This window comes from Neolamprologus multifasciatus, chromosome 13 (genome assembly GCF_963576455.1).
Source record: "Neolamprologus multifasciatus chromosome 13, fNeoMul1.2, whole genome shotgun sequence".
Taxonomy (NCBI): Eukaryota; Metazoa; Chordata; class Actinopteri; order Cichliformes; family Cichlidae; genus Neolamprologus; species Neolamprologus multifasciatus.
In genome coordinates, this window is record NC_140451.1 from 11,207,329 (window position 1) to 11,225,213 (window position 17,885).

General features: G+C 44.5%; 1 protein-coding gene across 2 annotated transcripts in view; it reads right to left on the minus strand.

Annotated features, from left to right (window-relative positions):
• ptk7b (protein tyrosine kinase 7b) overlaps positions 1-17,885 on the minus strand; it is a 69,613-nt gene that overhangs the window by 41,444 nt on the left and 10,284 nt on the right. The window contains exon 1 of one of the 2 annotated variants that reach the window (XM_085182084.1): positions 1-17,885. This exon is cut by the window's right edge and continues 9,752 nt beyond it. The exons of the other annotated variant lie outside the window; for it this stretch is intronic. Within the exon in view, the coding sequence (XP_085038210.1) occupies positions 1-28 (28 nt within the window). The 5' untranslated portion in view covers positions 29-17,885. 2 annotated transcript variants of the gene reach the window in all.

The following is a 17,885-nucleotide window of genomic DNA, read 5'->3' on the forward strand; positions in this document are numbered from 1 at the left end:
CTTTGATGGAAATGCCAACATCAGTCATGTCCAAGCAGACATAAGGAGAGAAGGAAAGAAAACAAGAATGTTAACTGTGGGCTCAATGTCAACACAGACTTAACGGCACAATAAAGAGGTGCTTTCAACCTGCTCGCTTCTACTTTCTCCTCTTGATTTATTTTGTTCGTTTTTGAGGCAACCAGAATATTTTGTGTGTTTTTCAGGCGCTCTCCTGGTTTAGCATGTAGCGTACCATAGTCTCGCCCCTTTCTTTGTCATTGTACCTCTATCAAAAGTACAAAAATATAAAAGCATTCTCGATGTACAGAAACACTGTTATAACAGCGTGAAGCCTCCTGGCACAGAAGCCCCCTGAGCGCCTAAATGGAAAGCAGGACAAAATAAATCAATCCAGGTGTAAACATAAAGCTATCTATTCATCCTTCATCCATTTCCCACAAAACTGAATGGCTGCAATGGATTCACGGTTGATCTTTGCTGGCGGCATAAACCTCGGCAGTAACAACAGGAGTGGTCTCGTGGGCTGAAGCAGAGGGCTTCTGGGTAATGCTTTCAAGGGGTGGTTGATGGGAGGAGGAGGGGGGTGGGGGTGTTTCAGGTCAACACATCTTCCTCTCTTGAGTTCTCTCAGCCTCAAAGGAACGATCTATAAAAAGGTGCACTGACTACGTACTGAAAGCCCCCACAAGCACTGAAACATAAATCCATTTTTTTTCCTCTTCACTGGCTCCGTCTCCACATTTATATTCTCCCCACTGTTTTGGGTTCATCTTGGCTCAGTGTGAACACCACGGGAAGATGGAAAAAGAAAGAAGCACAAGCTACATAACAGATAGCAAATCCAAAAAGTGAGACATGCATGGATATCCATTTTGAAGACTCTTTAAGACCAGACCTTTTGCCACCATGGGAGACCCCATGCCCCTCTGCTCACCCTGTGAACACATTGCTTTATTGCCTGTAAAATAGACACAGTGGCCTATTTATAAGAGGATTAAGTAAAGAAAGACAGACAGCAGGAGGGTTTTTTGGTCTCTGCCAGCACTCACAGCCTGAGGGGGAGGACCTGTTACAGGGACAATGCAGCACATGTATGCAGCCTTACGTGACCTTCACCTTGGATGAAGTCTGGGTAGAGTTCGTTGAAGGCGGTGTACACCGTCCCCAGTTCACCTCTGGTCCCACTCCCCCTGTCTTTACGCATCTATCTTCAAAGAAAGGATGTCTATTACATCTCAGCCAGCTTTTCAAAGGTGAAAAGGAAACTCTTGCTCTCAAGCATCATCACCAGCCTGCTAGCTCCCCACCCCTTGCATCAGTAGCCCAGAGAGCAGCTCTGCCTCTTTTCACATCAATGATGACCGCTGCCTCCAGACCTAGTGATTTAATGATTTTTCTCAGGCTTCAGAGGCTGAGTGAGCTTCAGTAACTGAGCCCTCCCTGGCCTTTTAAATTGCCTGCTGCTACCAAAATGATCTTTCCCAGCAGAAAAACAGCCATGCTTTACCAGCAAATGCCAAACAATAATGGATTGAATTACACAGTAAACACAGGAGTATGTGCATGTTTAAATTCAGCTCTCAAACCTACCCACCTCAGATTGATCCATCTTTCCATCTGGGCTAACCCCAGAAGCCAGCCCACAGGGGCAATAAAGCCCCAGTCTAGTTCTCAGGTGTCAGTCCTATTGAAATAAAGCCAGGCGAGACGGGCCACCGCCTCCTTTCATATTCTGAAACAGATCCAGGACCAGTGGGACAGCAGGGGAGGAGAACAAAACCACCAGGATAGGGATCGTTCAACCCTTGTAGACTTGTACACACAGCCTGTTTGTTTTTATTCTTCATTTCGATGGCATGTATTGATCCGCAACCCCGTGCAGCTGAAGGTCTTGTCTAACAGAGACCCAGACATGCCCTTGCAATGGGTTGAGAGCTTTTGACAAGGATGGGATGTGAGTGGCATTACCAAGAGATGGAAAAGATCCTCCTACCGGCGAACTACCGGTGATAAATTTCCACATAAATACATCATATATGTAGATTCTGCAAGAAAAGACGAGAAGGAGGTGGTGGTAGCAATAAATGTGAACAATGCGTAGCACTCAAAACAGCCCTCATTTATCTGTGTGTGTATTTGTGTCAAATTACATCTTTCAACAGGCGTTTCTATGGCAACTGTGGAGAAGACGCCTCGCCGGAGGTCAAAGGTCAATTAAGGTTAATACATTTTTGCTGAGAAAAATCAATAATCTTTCCATCTTCAACGAGCCACCCTACTAGCATGCTTTCACTTGAAAGGGAGTGTTGATATTCACCAGTGACTGATTTCTTTGGCTGCTGTATTTTGCTGCTTCAATAAAATACAGCAGCATTACCCAGAAGCCCTCTGGTTCAGCAGACTGACTTTTGCTTCAGTGCGCATTTCCCAAATTTCCTTAAAATATGTGCATAATACAATTCTGCTTTCTTAATACTTCCCCAAATTCCCTGTACTACAGACGTTGTAAACGATAGCAGAAAAGGGCAGCTTCTTTTTTTTTCTTTTTTTTACACTGTTAGCCCTCAATCTCCTCTGGGGCATCACCACTTCTTTACCCATTTTATGACAACAGCACTACAAGGACAATCTAACCATGTTCGGTGACCTAAATAAGCCCACAGTCGAAGCGATGCCCACAGGCGTTTCACATATGAGAAATCTACGGCGGTATCGACTGTATGCAGGTTAAGTGTTCACCCACACGGGCATGCCCCATCCAGATGCACTTCTTTAAGGGTTAAAATGCTATTGTGTCAGTGAGGGCCAACAGTAAGACTCCTGGATGCCACATGAATGCTAAGGACGCTTTTAAACAAAGCCGCAGAGCTAAACTGACCTAAAGCCCCGGGCAGAGCAGCCAGCGGCCAACCAGCTCAGTAGGCGACCTGTATGCGAGGCTATTAAACCGCCAGCGCTCAACAGCACATCAAGAAAAATCACAACAGGCACAAATATTTCTGCACGCCCTGCAGGACAATCCACCAACATCATGAGATACTATACAGCTAATTCAGGCAAATGACATTTACTGAGGAGTTATTTAGATGCTATCGGTGGCTCGGGTCTTTGTGCTTAGGGGATTAGCGCCACCGTGCCCAGCGCTGAAAGGCGTCTTTGTGGCTGTAGTCTTTAGCGGGATGGGAGAGGGGCTCAGATGCCTGCGTGGAGGGTGTCAGTTATCAGGGATCCTGCCATGCCTTGCTAATCTCTGGCCCTGCAGAGTTCCTGAACCCCAGCCAGCGTGTCCAACGCCAGCCTCTAGAGTTCCCTCAGACCAGGGGGACAATGATAGGTATTCACAGGGAGAGGCACTGGACCGTCAAGCTCCTCTCCTTGAGTGAGCAGCATAAGAGCAGGAAGACGGCTCAGGCTGTGGTAAGAGAGGTCTAAAGAACCACTTTGGCCGCCATAAGCATTCAATAGAGACACGCTTCCGACATATATATTGGCACCGTGCAGCCACACAAGCACAAATCCCAGCCAGGCAACAAAGCCACAATGTACATCCTTCAGTTAACTGCTTTCAGTCGTCTCCGGCATGGTATTTTTTCAGCATTTCAGCCAAAAAAACCAAACAAAAAACAAGGCAGTCATCTGTTTTTACTGAGTTAGACTAACCTACTGGTGTCTGTTCTGTTTAGATTTTCACAGTTTGCCTCTTTGCTAAGGTGATTAATGTTACAGTAGAAAAAAAAATAAATTAGGCAGCGTTTTATTATCCCGATTTCTAAAAATCTGGAGAGAATTATTAATTTTTCCCACTCCATCTTTTTTAAAGTCATTTTATTTCTCAACAGCAACGCTTCAGCCAAACAGCAGGGAGCTCTCTACAGAAAAAGTCAAAATCCCAACTTTATTCCAAACACGTTAAAAGCTTAATCAGTCTTCTGTCTACAGTATCTATCCAAAAGTAATATAAAAATCCTGCAGGGTATACCAGCTAATGAAAAAGTAGGTCAGAGGACTACAGTGCCATATGTTCCCAAAAGATCAGCACTGTTCACACTCCTAAACTCTTGTCTGTTGTCTCTGATGTTTTAATTAAATGTAGATGAGCAGGAGGAAGACAAAGATATGCAACACTGCAGCAATTTTCGTTCCGGGGGTCCCGGAGCTTTAGGAGTTTGAATAGTTGGAAGGGGTGAAAAAAATAAAAAAAATAAAGGATTGCGTGGGTACAGGAGGAGGTTGATAGAAGAGGGAGTAAAGGGAGGGGGGAGAAAAATAAGGGAGCAGTGGATTAGTGAAACTAAATGAAGAGATGATTCAGTGAAAAGTTGGAATTAATTTGCGGTTGTCAGTTTCTCTTTCACAGTGTAGTGTTCAGGGTATGGGGCGTCTTCCCCCACTGCTCCTTGGATCCCACCGCTTCCTCCACATGCCTTGGCCCAGCGCAGCTTGGCTCCCCTTCAGCCCTGCATGGCCTCCTTTCCACTCCACTGGGAAGCAGACATGCAGAGGACTGTCGTAAATGCTTGGCTGCAAGACTTCACAGACCGCAGTCTCATCTCCTCCTCCTTAGCTCTCCATTGTTCTCTTAACCTGGTTTTACTGTCTGGCGTGATGTGCCGAGACCCCCCTAGTACCAGCTCAATCCTGGTTCAGCACACACCATCTACTTCTTTCAAAGCTGTAAAGAGCTGGGCAGATTTTGGTCCGGGCTTCGTTACAGTAAGCCAAGTCCCTGCAGGCATATATCCAATCATTTCAACAGTTCTCTGGCTTCAAAAAAAAGAGCTATAAGAATTCAGGCAGAACATCAAGCAGTGCACTGCAACAACTGGCCTATAAAGTGAGTTCAGACTCTGTGCTAACTGCTCCGAGGTGAAATACTGTAGAGCAAACATACAGCCCCCGGCCAAAACAGACTTAACTAAGGGATCACAAAGCAGATTGGTCTTGACAGCTCTGAAGAACTGGAGGTCTCTTTCACTAAGCAAAGGGACGCGACACGCTCAGGCAATCAGGGACATCAAGTCTGTGGCGTCCCAACAACAATCCCAAGACCCCCACCCTCTCTCTCTTTCTCTCTCGCTCTCACACACACCTCTCATTTTGGCACTGCAGTGGAATGTAGCTGCTAACGGCTCGGTCCCATCCCGGTGCTCACTGAGAAGCTCAATACAATGTCTCTTTTCAAAGGAGAAGCTCAGATAAAAGCAGGCAACTTAATTGCCTTGGCTACAATAGAAACCTCCCTGTAAGGCTGTCCCATTTCCCCTGGCAATTAGGATTCACTCCCCCCCCAGGTACTTGCGAACGAGCCGTGGGGGCCGACTCTCCTGCGACTGAGCCGTGGCACGAGGACAAGATTCCACCTGTCGTCTGCTAGTTGTCTACAGGGCGTTAGGACATGATGGATTGTTTCCCTGGTACTTACACTACTTGGATACAACGGGAAGTAAAGGAGGCCAATGTTAGTAAGAAAAACAGCTTTGGCAACCTTTGCGCAGCTGATCCAAAGATAATACCATTAGGGAAGTACATATACAAATAATTAAACAATGTTGAATGTTCCCTATAGATTTATTAACACATGCACTGTGACTGCAGGTTTTTGGATAATATCAGACAAATACAAGAACAACAAGATTACTGGATGTAAAAATTATTTGCCATCTGATACCAGCTTGTTTATCTGAGATTTCTGGCACTCTTTCAGAAGACCGAGTGGCTGTAAAACCAAGGGCATCTTGTGCCTTTGCCTCTGACTGAACAATGAACCGCTTATGAGCAATAATTATATGGTGAAGACGCTGCTTAGCCAGCTACAGCGGTAAGGCCTCAACTGTGGAGTTTTTCACTATGATTAAAGCAGAATAATTAGCTCTAATGACTTCCTGCTTCACACACCATCTCCTGCAGGTCATGCTCGCAGAGAATGAACAATGTTTTTGCTTTTTCCCGGGATTCCGTGTCAGCAGCGACGTGATGAAGACGCCGAGGAGCGTGAGATGACCGCACTCCTAAACATGCGTGTGTGAAATGTGCACACTTGAACACAGGAATGACACACAGACGCAGGAACACAGAGGGGCTGTTTGTCAGATTAAACTAAGAAGGAACTGAGTGACAAAACCACCTATTATAGGCTCATTTGTATGTACATCACAGCCTCTCTTTGTATCGGAGTAAGATGTGTTGAGGCGCGCTTCTCGGCTCCTCAATGAGAGAGTGACAGGCTTGCAAAAACCCAGCTACCCCAACCCCCAACCCTAAAAAAACCCCAGTAAAAAACCCGCCTCGAATGAGATCTCTGCAGTGGTTCCGCTAAAATCCGTTCGACATTAGTATGGGCAGCCACTCATTCAGAGTGGGACGGCCAACATACATGACAGAAACAAAACAGCGCAGAGGAAACGAGGCTGGCGAGCACTAATGAAACGGTTCAATTAAACAGCACTCCAGAAACCACCGTCGGTTTGAGTACACACGTAAGATTGTGTGAATAAATTAAAGTTGTAATTACAGAATCAGATCATACGTTCTTATCACCAGTACTGATTAATGAGGGGAAATGTGCTGATGGTTCATTTAAATCCTCATGTATGAAGATGTTCTGCTCACTCACAAATTGCATGTGTGTGTTGCTATGTGAATAATGGGGATTACTAGGGATTATTATACAGCAGCCCATTATTAATGGTCCCACTCTAGTTTAAACCGCACCACCCTTTAGCCACATTAGCTCTGGAGCCCCTTTTCAACTCCTTCAGTCTGTTGAAAACAATGAGACTGACTTATAAGCCCAAATCCAAAAATATTGGGATGCTTTATAAAATATTAATTACAAACACAATGCAAATCTCATAAACCATCTCATATTTTATTCCCGAGGAGATGGTGATTTCTGAATCATGCTGCTTCTATGGATCATAGAGCCTTGACCTGCAGTCGTGGGTGGCGCAGCAAACTGTGTTCACAGGCAAACATTTGTGGAAGTGTTTCCGGAGCCCACGCAGTGATTTCCATGACAGAGTGGTCACTGTTCAGTGCAGCACCGTCTGAGGGTCTGAACATCGTGGGTATCAAATATTGTTGTACAGAGATTTCTCCACCTTCTCTGACTCTTCTGATGACGTTATGAAATGTAGATGATGAGATATTCTTTCCAAACTGCTTGCAATTTTACATTGAGGAACATTATTCTGAAATTTTTCCACAATCTGCAACAGCTTTTTGCAAATTGGTGAGCCTCTGTACTTCTCTGAAACTTTGCCTCTCTTCTTCTGTTCTTCTTTACATTTTATGCAACATTCTGACATGTTTGAATCTAGTATTGCATAGAAAAAAGTATCATGACTTCCATTATGTTTTAGACAGCTAACCCATGTGATGCAACACTGGTAAATCTCTGACCTTTTGCCCCCTTTACTTGTAGTTTTCTCAGAAATATCTTAACACTTATTCGATTGATGGATAGCATTTGGTGCAACATTACATGTAGCACATAATCATCAGGTCACAATCAAAGTGAAATCATTAAACTGTGTCTGAGAGGAGTTTTTATACTGACAGGAACATTCACACTGAGGTAATGTATGAGGTAATATATGTATTTCTGCAAAGGGAATGTGGAAAATGATTACGATGGATCCAAAACAGACAGAACTGAAAAGAAAATATTTTCGGGTGCTCAGGATCTCAGGCCGGAACAAAAGTTAACATTTAACAAGACAGCAGCCCAAAAACAGTGCCTCTGAAAATCTTTGTGAAAGTCCCAGAATAGATCCAAACCTGGTCACCACACAGCACATAGGAAAGACTTAATAACGGCTTTCAACTGACGCTCCCCACAATTCTGCCAAGAAAATCCTCCAAAATAAAGGTGTGCCAAGCTCGTAGGATCACTTCCAAGAAATCTCAAGGTTACATTGATGCAAAAGGAGCTTTAACCAAGTGGAAGGACTTTATACTTAATAAACTTTTTTCCTATGGGGGGGGGGGCAGATTTTACGGCGAGTCTGAAAAAAAACTTTAAAAAATGCTGCTGAAAACTTTGGCTTAGCTCTAGATATCAGTCTCTTTATTCTTCTTCCAGTGAAGAAAGCCCACACTTCCTTTGCATGCATAGCTAAACCCAATAACCTTGCATATTTTCCTATAAGAAGTTTATAATTCAGAGTGGTGATATGCCTGCAACATGCTGTTCTGTTAGTGCAAATGGGATTTACTCACTAAAAGCTCTGATGAGTCAAGGACGGTCCACTTTGGCTAAACTCTCTCTTGGATCTTGTTGGCTGATCAAAGTCTTCTACTAGCTGAGACTGTAATCTTCTAACCTCACAGCTAATATTAATAGGCCCAGGAAACCACTCTCCCACTGGCAAGAATCTCAGACAAACAATGCCTCTATCTCCCACAGCTCCCCCAGATCTCCCAGCTGTATCAGCCACAGGTTAAGTGTTTCATTCTGTCTGTTTTTAATGGCGCGCTGGGGGGTAAACATTCACAGTGACCAAAAAACAAGTCATGGCTTCAGAAAAGGCATTTAAATGAAAATCACTGAATCCTGTGAGTCACACCTCTGTTAAGCTTACATGCATTTCCAAAGACGGATGTAACACCTACGTGTCATGCATTTAGCACATGAAAGCCCGCTGTGAGAACAAACAAATGCTATTCCATGCATGCATGTATGTGCATGCATGGATCACAAAAGGCTTGAGTCCAGGCACTCTTGACACTTGGTAATGAGCCCACACAATCTCCTTACCAGTCATCTGCATCCATCAGTGACACACAGGGGGCGGATTAGATGGACTGCATCCATCACCTGACAATGCACGCTATTCCTACAGGCTTTATTCCATGAAACCAGATCTGGAGCACTCAGTTTCCCTCCTCTGTGTGTACATATGTGAGTGTTTTCTGGGCAGTTGTGAGCATGGGAACTAGAAAATTAGATCTGTGACCCATGAAAAGAGACGCTGTGTACCCAGCCTGTCGCTGCCAAAAAAATAAATGAAAAAAAAAATCCCTATTTCAAATTGTTACTTGGCATAGCAACCATCACCTGCATGAAAGAACATCACATGTATAGTCACCGTGCACAAAAAGCTGCACAGGATGAGCCGAGACAGGGATCAGGCAAATCTCAGAAAGGTCAGCCTTTCCCTGCCCGAATTATTCATTTAAACACACAGAGAGACATCCGCAAAAGACCGATTCTGTTACAAATGTCTGCTTCAACACATCTCCTGCAAGGACCAAGTGGTCCATAATAACTGCCAGTTGTAATGGACGACTTGGCCTCTGCACATTAGGTATTTAAAAGAGGCAAGAGCACTTTTTTTTTGTGTTTTTTTTTTTACTGAGTGACAGATGAAGCTCCTAAGCCCCTGGAATTTCCAGTTCTTCCAAATGGTGTGGCTGTGTGAAAGAAGAAAGGAAAACTGTTCCCAGCTCTATAATCTGTGTCATGTCATTTGATTAGTTAAATTTTTTAAAGGGGATTTCTAAAACAGAATGGGGGGAAGAAAAGTTTTAAAAAGTCATAAATTCAAGCAAAACCTGGCAAGTTTAAGCTCAGCAGCTGTTACAGTGTACATCTCAATTATAGCATGAAAATTTCCCACATTAGGACTCTGGACGCTGTTGATTGTTGAAGGAGAAAAGAAAATGTTATACATTATTAAATTTGGAGCTAGCCAGGTGGTTTTACAGCCTGTGGATGCATTAAAGAGTAGTTTACACTTTATTGCATTTTGGTAATGTTCGGGGTTTGAGCACAGGACACTGAAACAGCTCTTCATGCTGAAATGCACCGATTAGGATATCTTTGACCTGGGCTCTAATTAAATGGTAATCCCCTTTAACAGACAGCAACAGCTACCCAAATCTTTTTCATCCCTCCATGTCACCCCGAGGCGTCCCCCTGTAACATAAATCTCGCTCTCCACCCGTCGCTCTAAGCTGCTGAAAGTCACAGCCCCCAAGAAGCTGGCACCGGCTGCAGAGAGGCAGCTCGCATTTCAAGACAAAGCTCAATCCTCTGTCAGAAAGGAGACACTTTCCAAAGCAGCCCTGCCATTCATCAATCTGGAACCTGTTTTTCTGCCCGTTTCCCCGACTCACACCTCCACGCTGAAAAGCTGCCCAGGAAAGCTGCCTTTCGCCAGGGAGAGACTAACACGTTGCCAGGGATCACGCTCAAACCGAGCTTCTCCACTGGCTGTGCGTGACTGGACAGCGAGTGGACCCCGCCTAAATTCACCTCTGCCTCATTTCCCTCGGCCCTGAGAATGATGTGTTTTATTAACAACGTGATGAAAAGAAAAAGAAGGAAAAAAATCAATTAAAATACCTTCGCAAAGGTATGCAAGGTGACACGGCCTCTGTTTGAGTTTCACACAAACAGAAAGAGATGGGGTCAAGGAGGGCTGACAGCGTTCGTTCTGTAAAGTTTGAATAAACTACAATTTCTGTAGACTTTTGCCCCCCGGCACAAAGAGCCCAAGAATTTACATCCTGAGAGTTATCAACACTCTTACAGTCCGGCTTTTGTCCGAGTACACGCACGATTAAAAGCAGCTGAGACCGTTTTACAGAATAGTGACACTGTGTCAGAATTTAAAATCTCATTAAACACACAACAGGGATGCAGCTTGTTGCAATGGGGTTTCCTGTGTGAAATAACAAGGTGGGGAAGAGGCTAAAAAAATCAGATAATGATCTTGTAAGGAGCAGATTTGCCTCGTTTTAAAGGTCAGAGGTCATCCGATACTACACAGACTCCGACTCTGGCTTACATGTCAGTTATAGTTTGCCGTGGCTTACAGCTGAGGGTCAGGATAATGGTTTTCTCCCGTGCTGTAACAAAGACAAACTAAACTCTGAGGCACACCCAGCCTCCCTGCGTGACTTTCATTAAAAACAGCTTTCTGCCACTTGTGGATTACAACAAGGAAAATATCCGAACTCAATATTCTGAATGTATTCTATTACAAGAACCCGCCTCTTTCCTGGGGCTAAGAAAATGTAAACCTCTTGCAACATCAGTGTTTTGTTGAACGGACAAATTACAAAGAAAACACTTGACATTAAGGAGGGAGGGAAAAAACCCTACAGGCTGGCTGAAAGGTATGTGTGATGCTTTGTTGATTTTGCATGAAGCCATGATTCCATCTGGATTAGCAAAGCTTTCTTGGATTGAGACCAAAAACAAACAAACCAAAAAAAGAAGATCAGCACGCTGGAGATCAGTCTCCTCAAATACCTTCAGTCAGCTTGTTTTCACATTCACGCGGCCACCTGCTCGCTGCTCCGTGTGCTAAACGAGTTAAGAGAAAATGGCATTGCGAGCAATTTGCTGTTGTTTCCGGTCTGAAGACTGGAGCACAGTCAAAGGTGGTTTTGTTGTCTTTGAAAGGATGATAACGACGTTAAGCTGCAGATGAAAAACGTCTGATAAGACCGTGTGCTGCGAGGATGGAAATCACATGAAAACTCCAAGCGCGAGCTAAGAGCAGATGTCTGTGAAGGTCGATGTTCACCTTCACTGGCTCCTTTCAATGTGGAGGAGTAGCAGCTCCGCTCTGAGTCCCTCCCAAATGATTGAGCTTGAGGGTGGAAGGCAGGTTAGCCTCCCGCACCCTGGTGACCCTGAACTGGATAAATGGAAGAAAATGGATGGATGATCCATCCAAACCCAGAGCTCTGACCTGCTGAGACACCAACTCTTTTAAAGACAAAAGCTAAAGCTGCTGAGTTTGGTAGTGTATCCTGTTAGCTTTCAGTTCCTCTTAACTATTTTTACACATGAATGAAATAAAGAACCAAATCTAACAGTTGACACCCGTTTTACTTGTTCATCTGACTCCCCATATGTCCACTTATTAAGGTCGGCTAAATCATTCACCACTGTAACTTCACTGCGCATGCCAGGTTTCAAAAACCATGGAGGTGCACGGCAAGCTTGAGCAGAACCAAAGTGCAGCACACAGCAGCACTGATGACATTTGTGACTGCCGACAGCTCAAACTGCCAGTGAACGGAGCTAAAAGGACACTTAAATCACAAAGTGGAAAAATCAGCAACTGTTTCATGTTCATTCACTGAAGCGTCCTCATATTCCACCATGACATCCTAAAAAAAGGCCCCTGTTTATTAAACGAGTAGTGTGCGCTGGCACTAACTTTAACAAGATCTTTAAAAAAAAATTACCAAAATAAGAAGCATATGGTTTCACATTCAATTACTGCCATTTTCTCTCCAGCTCTCATTTTAAAAGAACCACTTGTTCTCCACTAAACAACATCTTGAGGCATCATCTCACCACAGCCCATAGCGACCTCAGGAACTAGCCACCTTAAAGCAGACCTCATTCGTAAAAACAGACCTTAAAGGGACATCAGACGCACCACAAGATCCTGTGAAACGTAGTGCTTGTGGGCATACAGCAGAAAAAAAATGACTAAAAGAAGAAAAACAATCGTGTAGAAGTCTGACTCACAGCGAGGACAGTCAATCCACTGAGCTCCCTGTAAAAACAGCAATAAATCACAACTGCATTTTACCGTCCAATCCTATTCAAAGTGTCGGCTTACAAATACTTAAATAAAACTGAAACGTGGGATTAGTAACAGATGACTTCCTATGAATGAAAATCTGTTTTTTAACCCACATGTGCTTTAAAACTACTCAATCCTGCGTCTGAAAAGCCGAAGCAAGACCCTGCATGCAAGTTCTACATGAGCGCAGAGTTATAGCGCGCTACCCTGCAACGTGTGGCGATGTCCTCTTTTTACTTACAACAAGTAAACTCGTGCAGCCTCTTGTAATGAACAAATTAGTGCTGTGATTTTATGACGCTGTAACCGCAGAGCAACATGATATCATGGCGACACTAAACATGAAGCTTCTCGTCTTTTACGGTTGAGTTTTCCCCCCTCTTGTAAGTTTCAACAGAGAAAAAGGCAGTGAAAACACCTCGAAGGGGGCTCATTTTATAGCCTGCACTTAACAAATTTAATTGTGAGCACAGAAACACGGGCCCTATCTCTGTCGCATCGCATGACCGTGGAGAAAATCAGATCAGGATCACAGGACGAAGCTGGCGAGTGCCAAGAGGACGATCGCCTCGGCGGAGTGAGTGACTTCCTTTGTTTCCCTCCTAAACTCGGACCCACACACACAGTTCTTCATGGGACTGATTAGGTTAGTTCCCTTTACAGTTCCGTGTTTTTGGGACAGTCCTTGATCGGAGCAAGAACAATCTCTCCTCTATCGTTAGCTCACAGCTGCGCTGACCAGTTGGTCTGCATTTCCTCTGCAGCCCGCCTACCCAAAGAGCGCCCGCTGAAATGTGATGTTTCAGGAAGCCATTTGTAAAACAAAGTGAATCTGGAGCAAGCGGATCCCCCGGTGTGTGACCCCGACCTTTAATCATTCATTACACTTTTTTAAAACTTCCAGAGTGCCACTCGGGAGCTCCCACTTCCATCTGTGGTGGTTTAAAACCTGCAGCTCTTCCTCACTCTGAAGCTGGTTAATGCTCATTAGAGTCCATCTGCATTGAAACCTGAGCAGGTCTTTAGGGGTGCGACCTCGGCTTCTCCCTGACCCTCCACCTTCTCGTGGCCTGATATCCTCCAGCTGGCCAGATTGCCCACACTCCTGCCACAAATTAAAGTCTTCATTAGGACATTTACAGGAGCGCGGTAAAACACTGTCTGAATTTATGGCCTAACGACTAACGCCTTTCACTATGATTCACAGTGATTTCCATGCGTGGCATGAAAAGGAGGAGGAGGTGGCTTTGCTTTGTGGCTGTCTGGTTTTGAAGTGTCAGTTAAAAGGCTCCTCTTGTTATTTCAGAGGTGGGAAAAAACTATATCTAGATTTCCATCAAAATCAGTGCTTTATCCAGCTCTCTGCACAAAATGAGACATATTTAAGCCTTTTGGTTTATGCAACTGTTTGTCAATGTGTTGCCACTAGGTGTAAAAATAAAACCCAAGCCTGCTGGGGGTTTCTGCTACCTTCTCTAAACATTTGTGTAATACATTCATATTTCCAAATGTTGTATACAAGGCTGGACTTAAAATAACTAACCTGAGTGTGGGTTTGTAGATGTGTGTGTTTACTGAAATAAACAGGGCGCACAGACCAGCGGTTCTGAGAGACTTAGGCCCCGTCGTATGGCTTCAATCCACTCAGCATATTCTCTGAACCTCTATTAACGTTTCCTTGCTCTTGGGGAACTCGCTCATGTTTAATGCCTTTTGAAAAGGCGCAGAGTTTTAGGAAGAGTTACAATGCCAGAAAAAAGATCAAACAAAGATGTGAGGTGGAGAAAAAAGCTGCAGGACATCCAGCTCTCCCTCTCTCTCCTAAGAAATGAGAAACATTTGTGTGTCTATGAATAGCTGTGCTTGTTTAATTCATGACTAGCTTCGTTTTTTTTCTGCAAGGTGCAATGTAGTTTGGCCCCGGCAGGCTGAAAATCTGAAGCCTTGATTGTCTAATGAGTGAAGCTGATGTAAAGATAGCTGAGGTTTCATCAGAATACAGTGCGTTTGCCGCGCTTTAACATTTAAAGGAATCAATTTAAAGCGCAACAGTTTGTCAAACCCGACTATTTAAATGGAAAGGTGTGCCAGCTTCCCCTTGAGGTGTTGTATAAATCACCGTGAGGGAGCTGCGATTGCAACATCCCAACAATACTGTACGTGAAAAGGAGCACACAACCGGAAAATACTACAGCTCTGTTTTTTCCACTTTGAAAGATTTCGGCGGGGCGTTTCTGATCGTTCTGTGAGACACCTACAGTAGGAACATGACATTTATTGAAAGCACGCCACGGGATTACTCGCCGTTTTTACATCAAGAGCGTGAGACACGGTTTCAGAGCCCGGCCGGTTTTTATCCCTTGACAGCATGCTGCCGTCCGTGTGAATGTTCAAAGAGCCTGAGCGAGGGATAGCAAAGGAGGTTCACCCAGGGCTCGTGTGTCATCTGACCTCATTTCTGAGATGGACCCGGGAGGTTGCAGGGAAGGCAGAGGTGTAGCTTTCACTACAACCTTTTCTTTTGCTTCCTGCAAAATGACAGGACAGGAGGAGGGAGGGAGGGAGGGAGGGAGGGGGGGATGTGTGCACACAATGGCAGAGTAAGATGTCTGCCTGGAAACCATCCATGGGGAGATGAAAGAGCACCGGTGAAGTCATGGTGCAAAAACGCAACGGGCAGAAATACGCGGCTCCATCTCTGAATAACGAGTGAGAGGAGCATCCGATTACAAAGACAGGGAGAGCAGGAGAAAGCAAAGGGCGCATAATGCCACAACGCAGATTGGATGATATGTTAGTGCATGCACAGCATTCATCATCTGGGCTGGACATTATTAAAAGGTGCAAGGACTGCTGCAAAGGTCTAAAAGATTATTTGAGAACACATCATTTCAGTGCAACAAGAAAAAAAGAGCAAAGTGGGTGTCCAGTGTGAAAACTGCAAGTCTGAACTAAGCTCCTCCGCCGACCTGCTTCAACACAAACAAAGCTCTTGATGTAAACGTACAGATAAATATTCGCAGGTGCACAAGCGACATGAATGCGGTGATGTAAAACACACACTTAAACAAAAAGTCTATTGTCTGTCTTCACATAGTTTAAAAATTCCAGTGGCAGTGGAAACCCCACAGCACACGGTCCCCATCTGCACCACAGGAAGTCAACAGCCAAACAGCCGCTGGCCTTCTCCTGTCACCACGGCTCCTGGCCAGACCCCGTAGGGAGATTGCAGTCTTCGCCCGCCACCCTGACAACACACGCACGCTCAGGCTAAAACCAAAGCCACACAGTGTTCAGCGAGGAAAGAGAGGACCTTGGTCCTTTGTCTGGGTCCTAACCTGGATGAGGACACAGAGCAAAGGTGAAAGCTGCAGCAGGGGACAGAGAGGACTCTACGGAGATCCTCATCCGCTCTGACGCAACACCAGGAGGAAGCAACCACAACAAAACATCTATTTCCTCTGCTATCTGGCACAGACCCGGGACCATTGTCAATTGTCAGACACAACATGGGCATTTCTGTCTATCCTCACCTCTACAGATAAGGACAGGAAACACTGTCCTGCGCTCCATAATCGGCCAGGTTGTGTCGGCTGGCTGCACCTGCACAAAGCAGCCTATTGTCGTGGTGTGTATAATGTTTGTCCTCTGTACGGATTGAGTGGTGTGGGGTTTTTCAGGGCAAATACAGATATTGTTGACTGAGGCTGGTAATAACAATGTCTAGATTTCCATTTTCATTTCACCCACAGACAGCTGACAAACAAGGAACAAAGGAATAGTTGGTGCCAAAATATTTAGTGCATACCTTCTACTAGAACATAACAGCACTGTTTTGCAGGTGTTCATGAAAAACTGGGTGGTTTTGACCTTCTTTAATAACCAAATAAATAAAAGGTGGGAGTCACCAGACACCACATGGTACAATGTTATCACAACACTTCACTCATAATACAATAATATTGGGGTTTTTATCCAAGAGGACAAAGTTATCTTCAATTCTTGTTTTTTCGGTGCAAAATAAGATTGTCATGCATACAACACTGTCACTCGCACTGCTGTCGGTCTCCGATTAAATGGGCACATAATGGTACATTGCAGATTGGATGATTTGTTAGTGCGTGCACAGAATTCATCATGTGGGCTTGACATTATTAAAAGGTGCAAGGACTGCTGCAAAGGTCTGCCATCAGTCTGCGATTAAATGGGGTCAAGTCGGAAATTACATGCTGGTAATTAGATCCATTTCTAATAATAGAGCAATGAACTGTTATAAATCATCAAAAACTGGACATCTGCTGCTGTCCGCATACACAGAAAGTCACACTTAACAGAAACAAGCAACTTCCTGCCCTGTAAAATATAACCAGAACACAACCAGCTGGCAGCCAGTTGACTCGAGTCCCTTCGAGTTGTGTTCATTGACAAACGTTGGCAGTCAGTGTGCATTTATAAACTAGACTTCGATTATTTAAAACAGGATCAAAAATCTCTGAGGGTGACTGTAGTCGGTCCAAGTCAGACTGCAACTGTCTGCGGAAAGGTTGGTTTTTACCAGGCCAGCTGCGCGGTCCAATTCTACTCCTGTGGCTCAGTCTTAGCTCACACTGAATTAGCTTTGCTTTGTCAAGCTAAGCTAATTAAGAAAGTGTGTCCAGTAATGCTGCACTGATTTTTTCCCCCGCCCCTACAAATGATAACTTTAATCCTCTTTTTTCACAGAGATGCATTGACTGCCCATCCAGGGTCAATGCTCAGCGCCCTAGCTAGGACTCTGGCTGACTGAGCGGTCAGTCTCACGCACCTTCTCATCTTCTCATATCTCACGATTGTGAGACGCTAGCAATGTCACAGTCCGTGCACACTAACACCCACATGCCAACATGCTGCTAAAAGACACAAAGTTTGTAATAAGTGCAAGTATTCAAGGAGGGAACTATTTCAAAAACATTCAGGACAACAAATCTAATCATTCACTTAAAACAGCACCAACCAGCTGAATACGCTCAGTTTGAGGAAGCTAAAACATGAAAGTGGCTGTAGCTAAGGAGAGCCAGAGCTCAGAGACAGACAAAGGCCAGCAGGCCCTGCTATCTTCCCTTGATATGAGCACTGATAAGCCCAAAACAATTATGAGGAAAACTTTCAAATTCATGGCCCTACAGAGAAGCTGTTCTCTGTAGTTGGGGGAAAGAAGCTTAAGAAACCAGATTAAATTACATCAGATCAAAGCAGCAATTTTTAAATCTAACTATTTATACATATATAGCATAATGGTGGGTGCACACAGTAACAAACAACTGAGAGAAGATCCTGTAACCTCCTGCA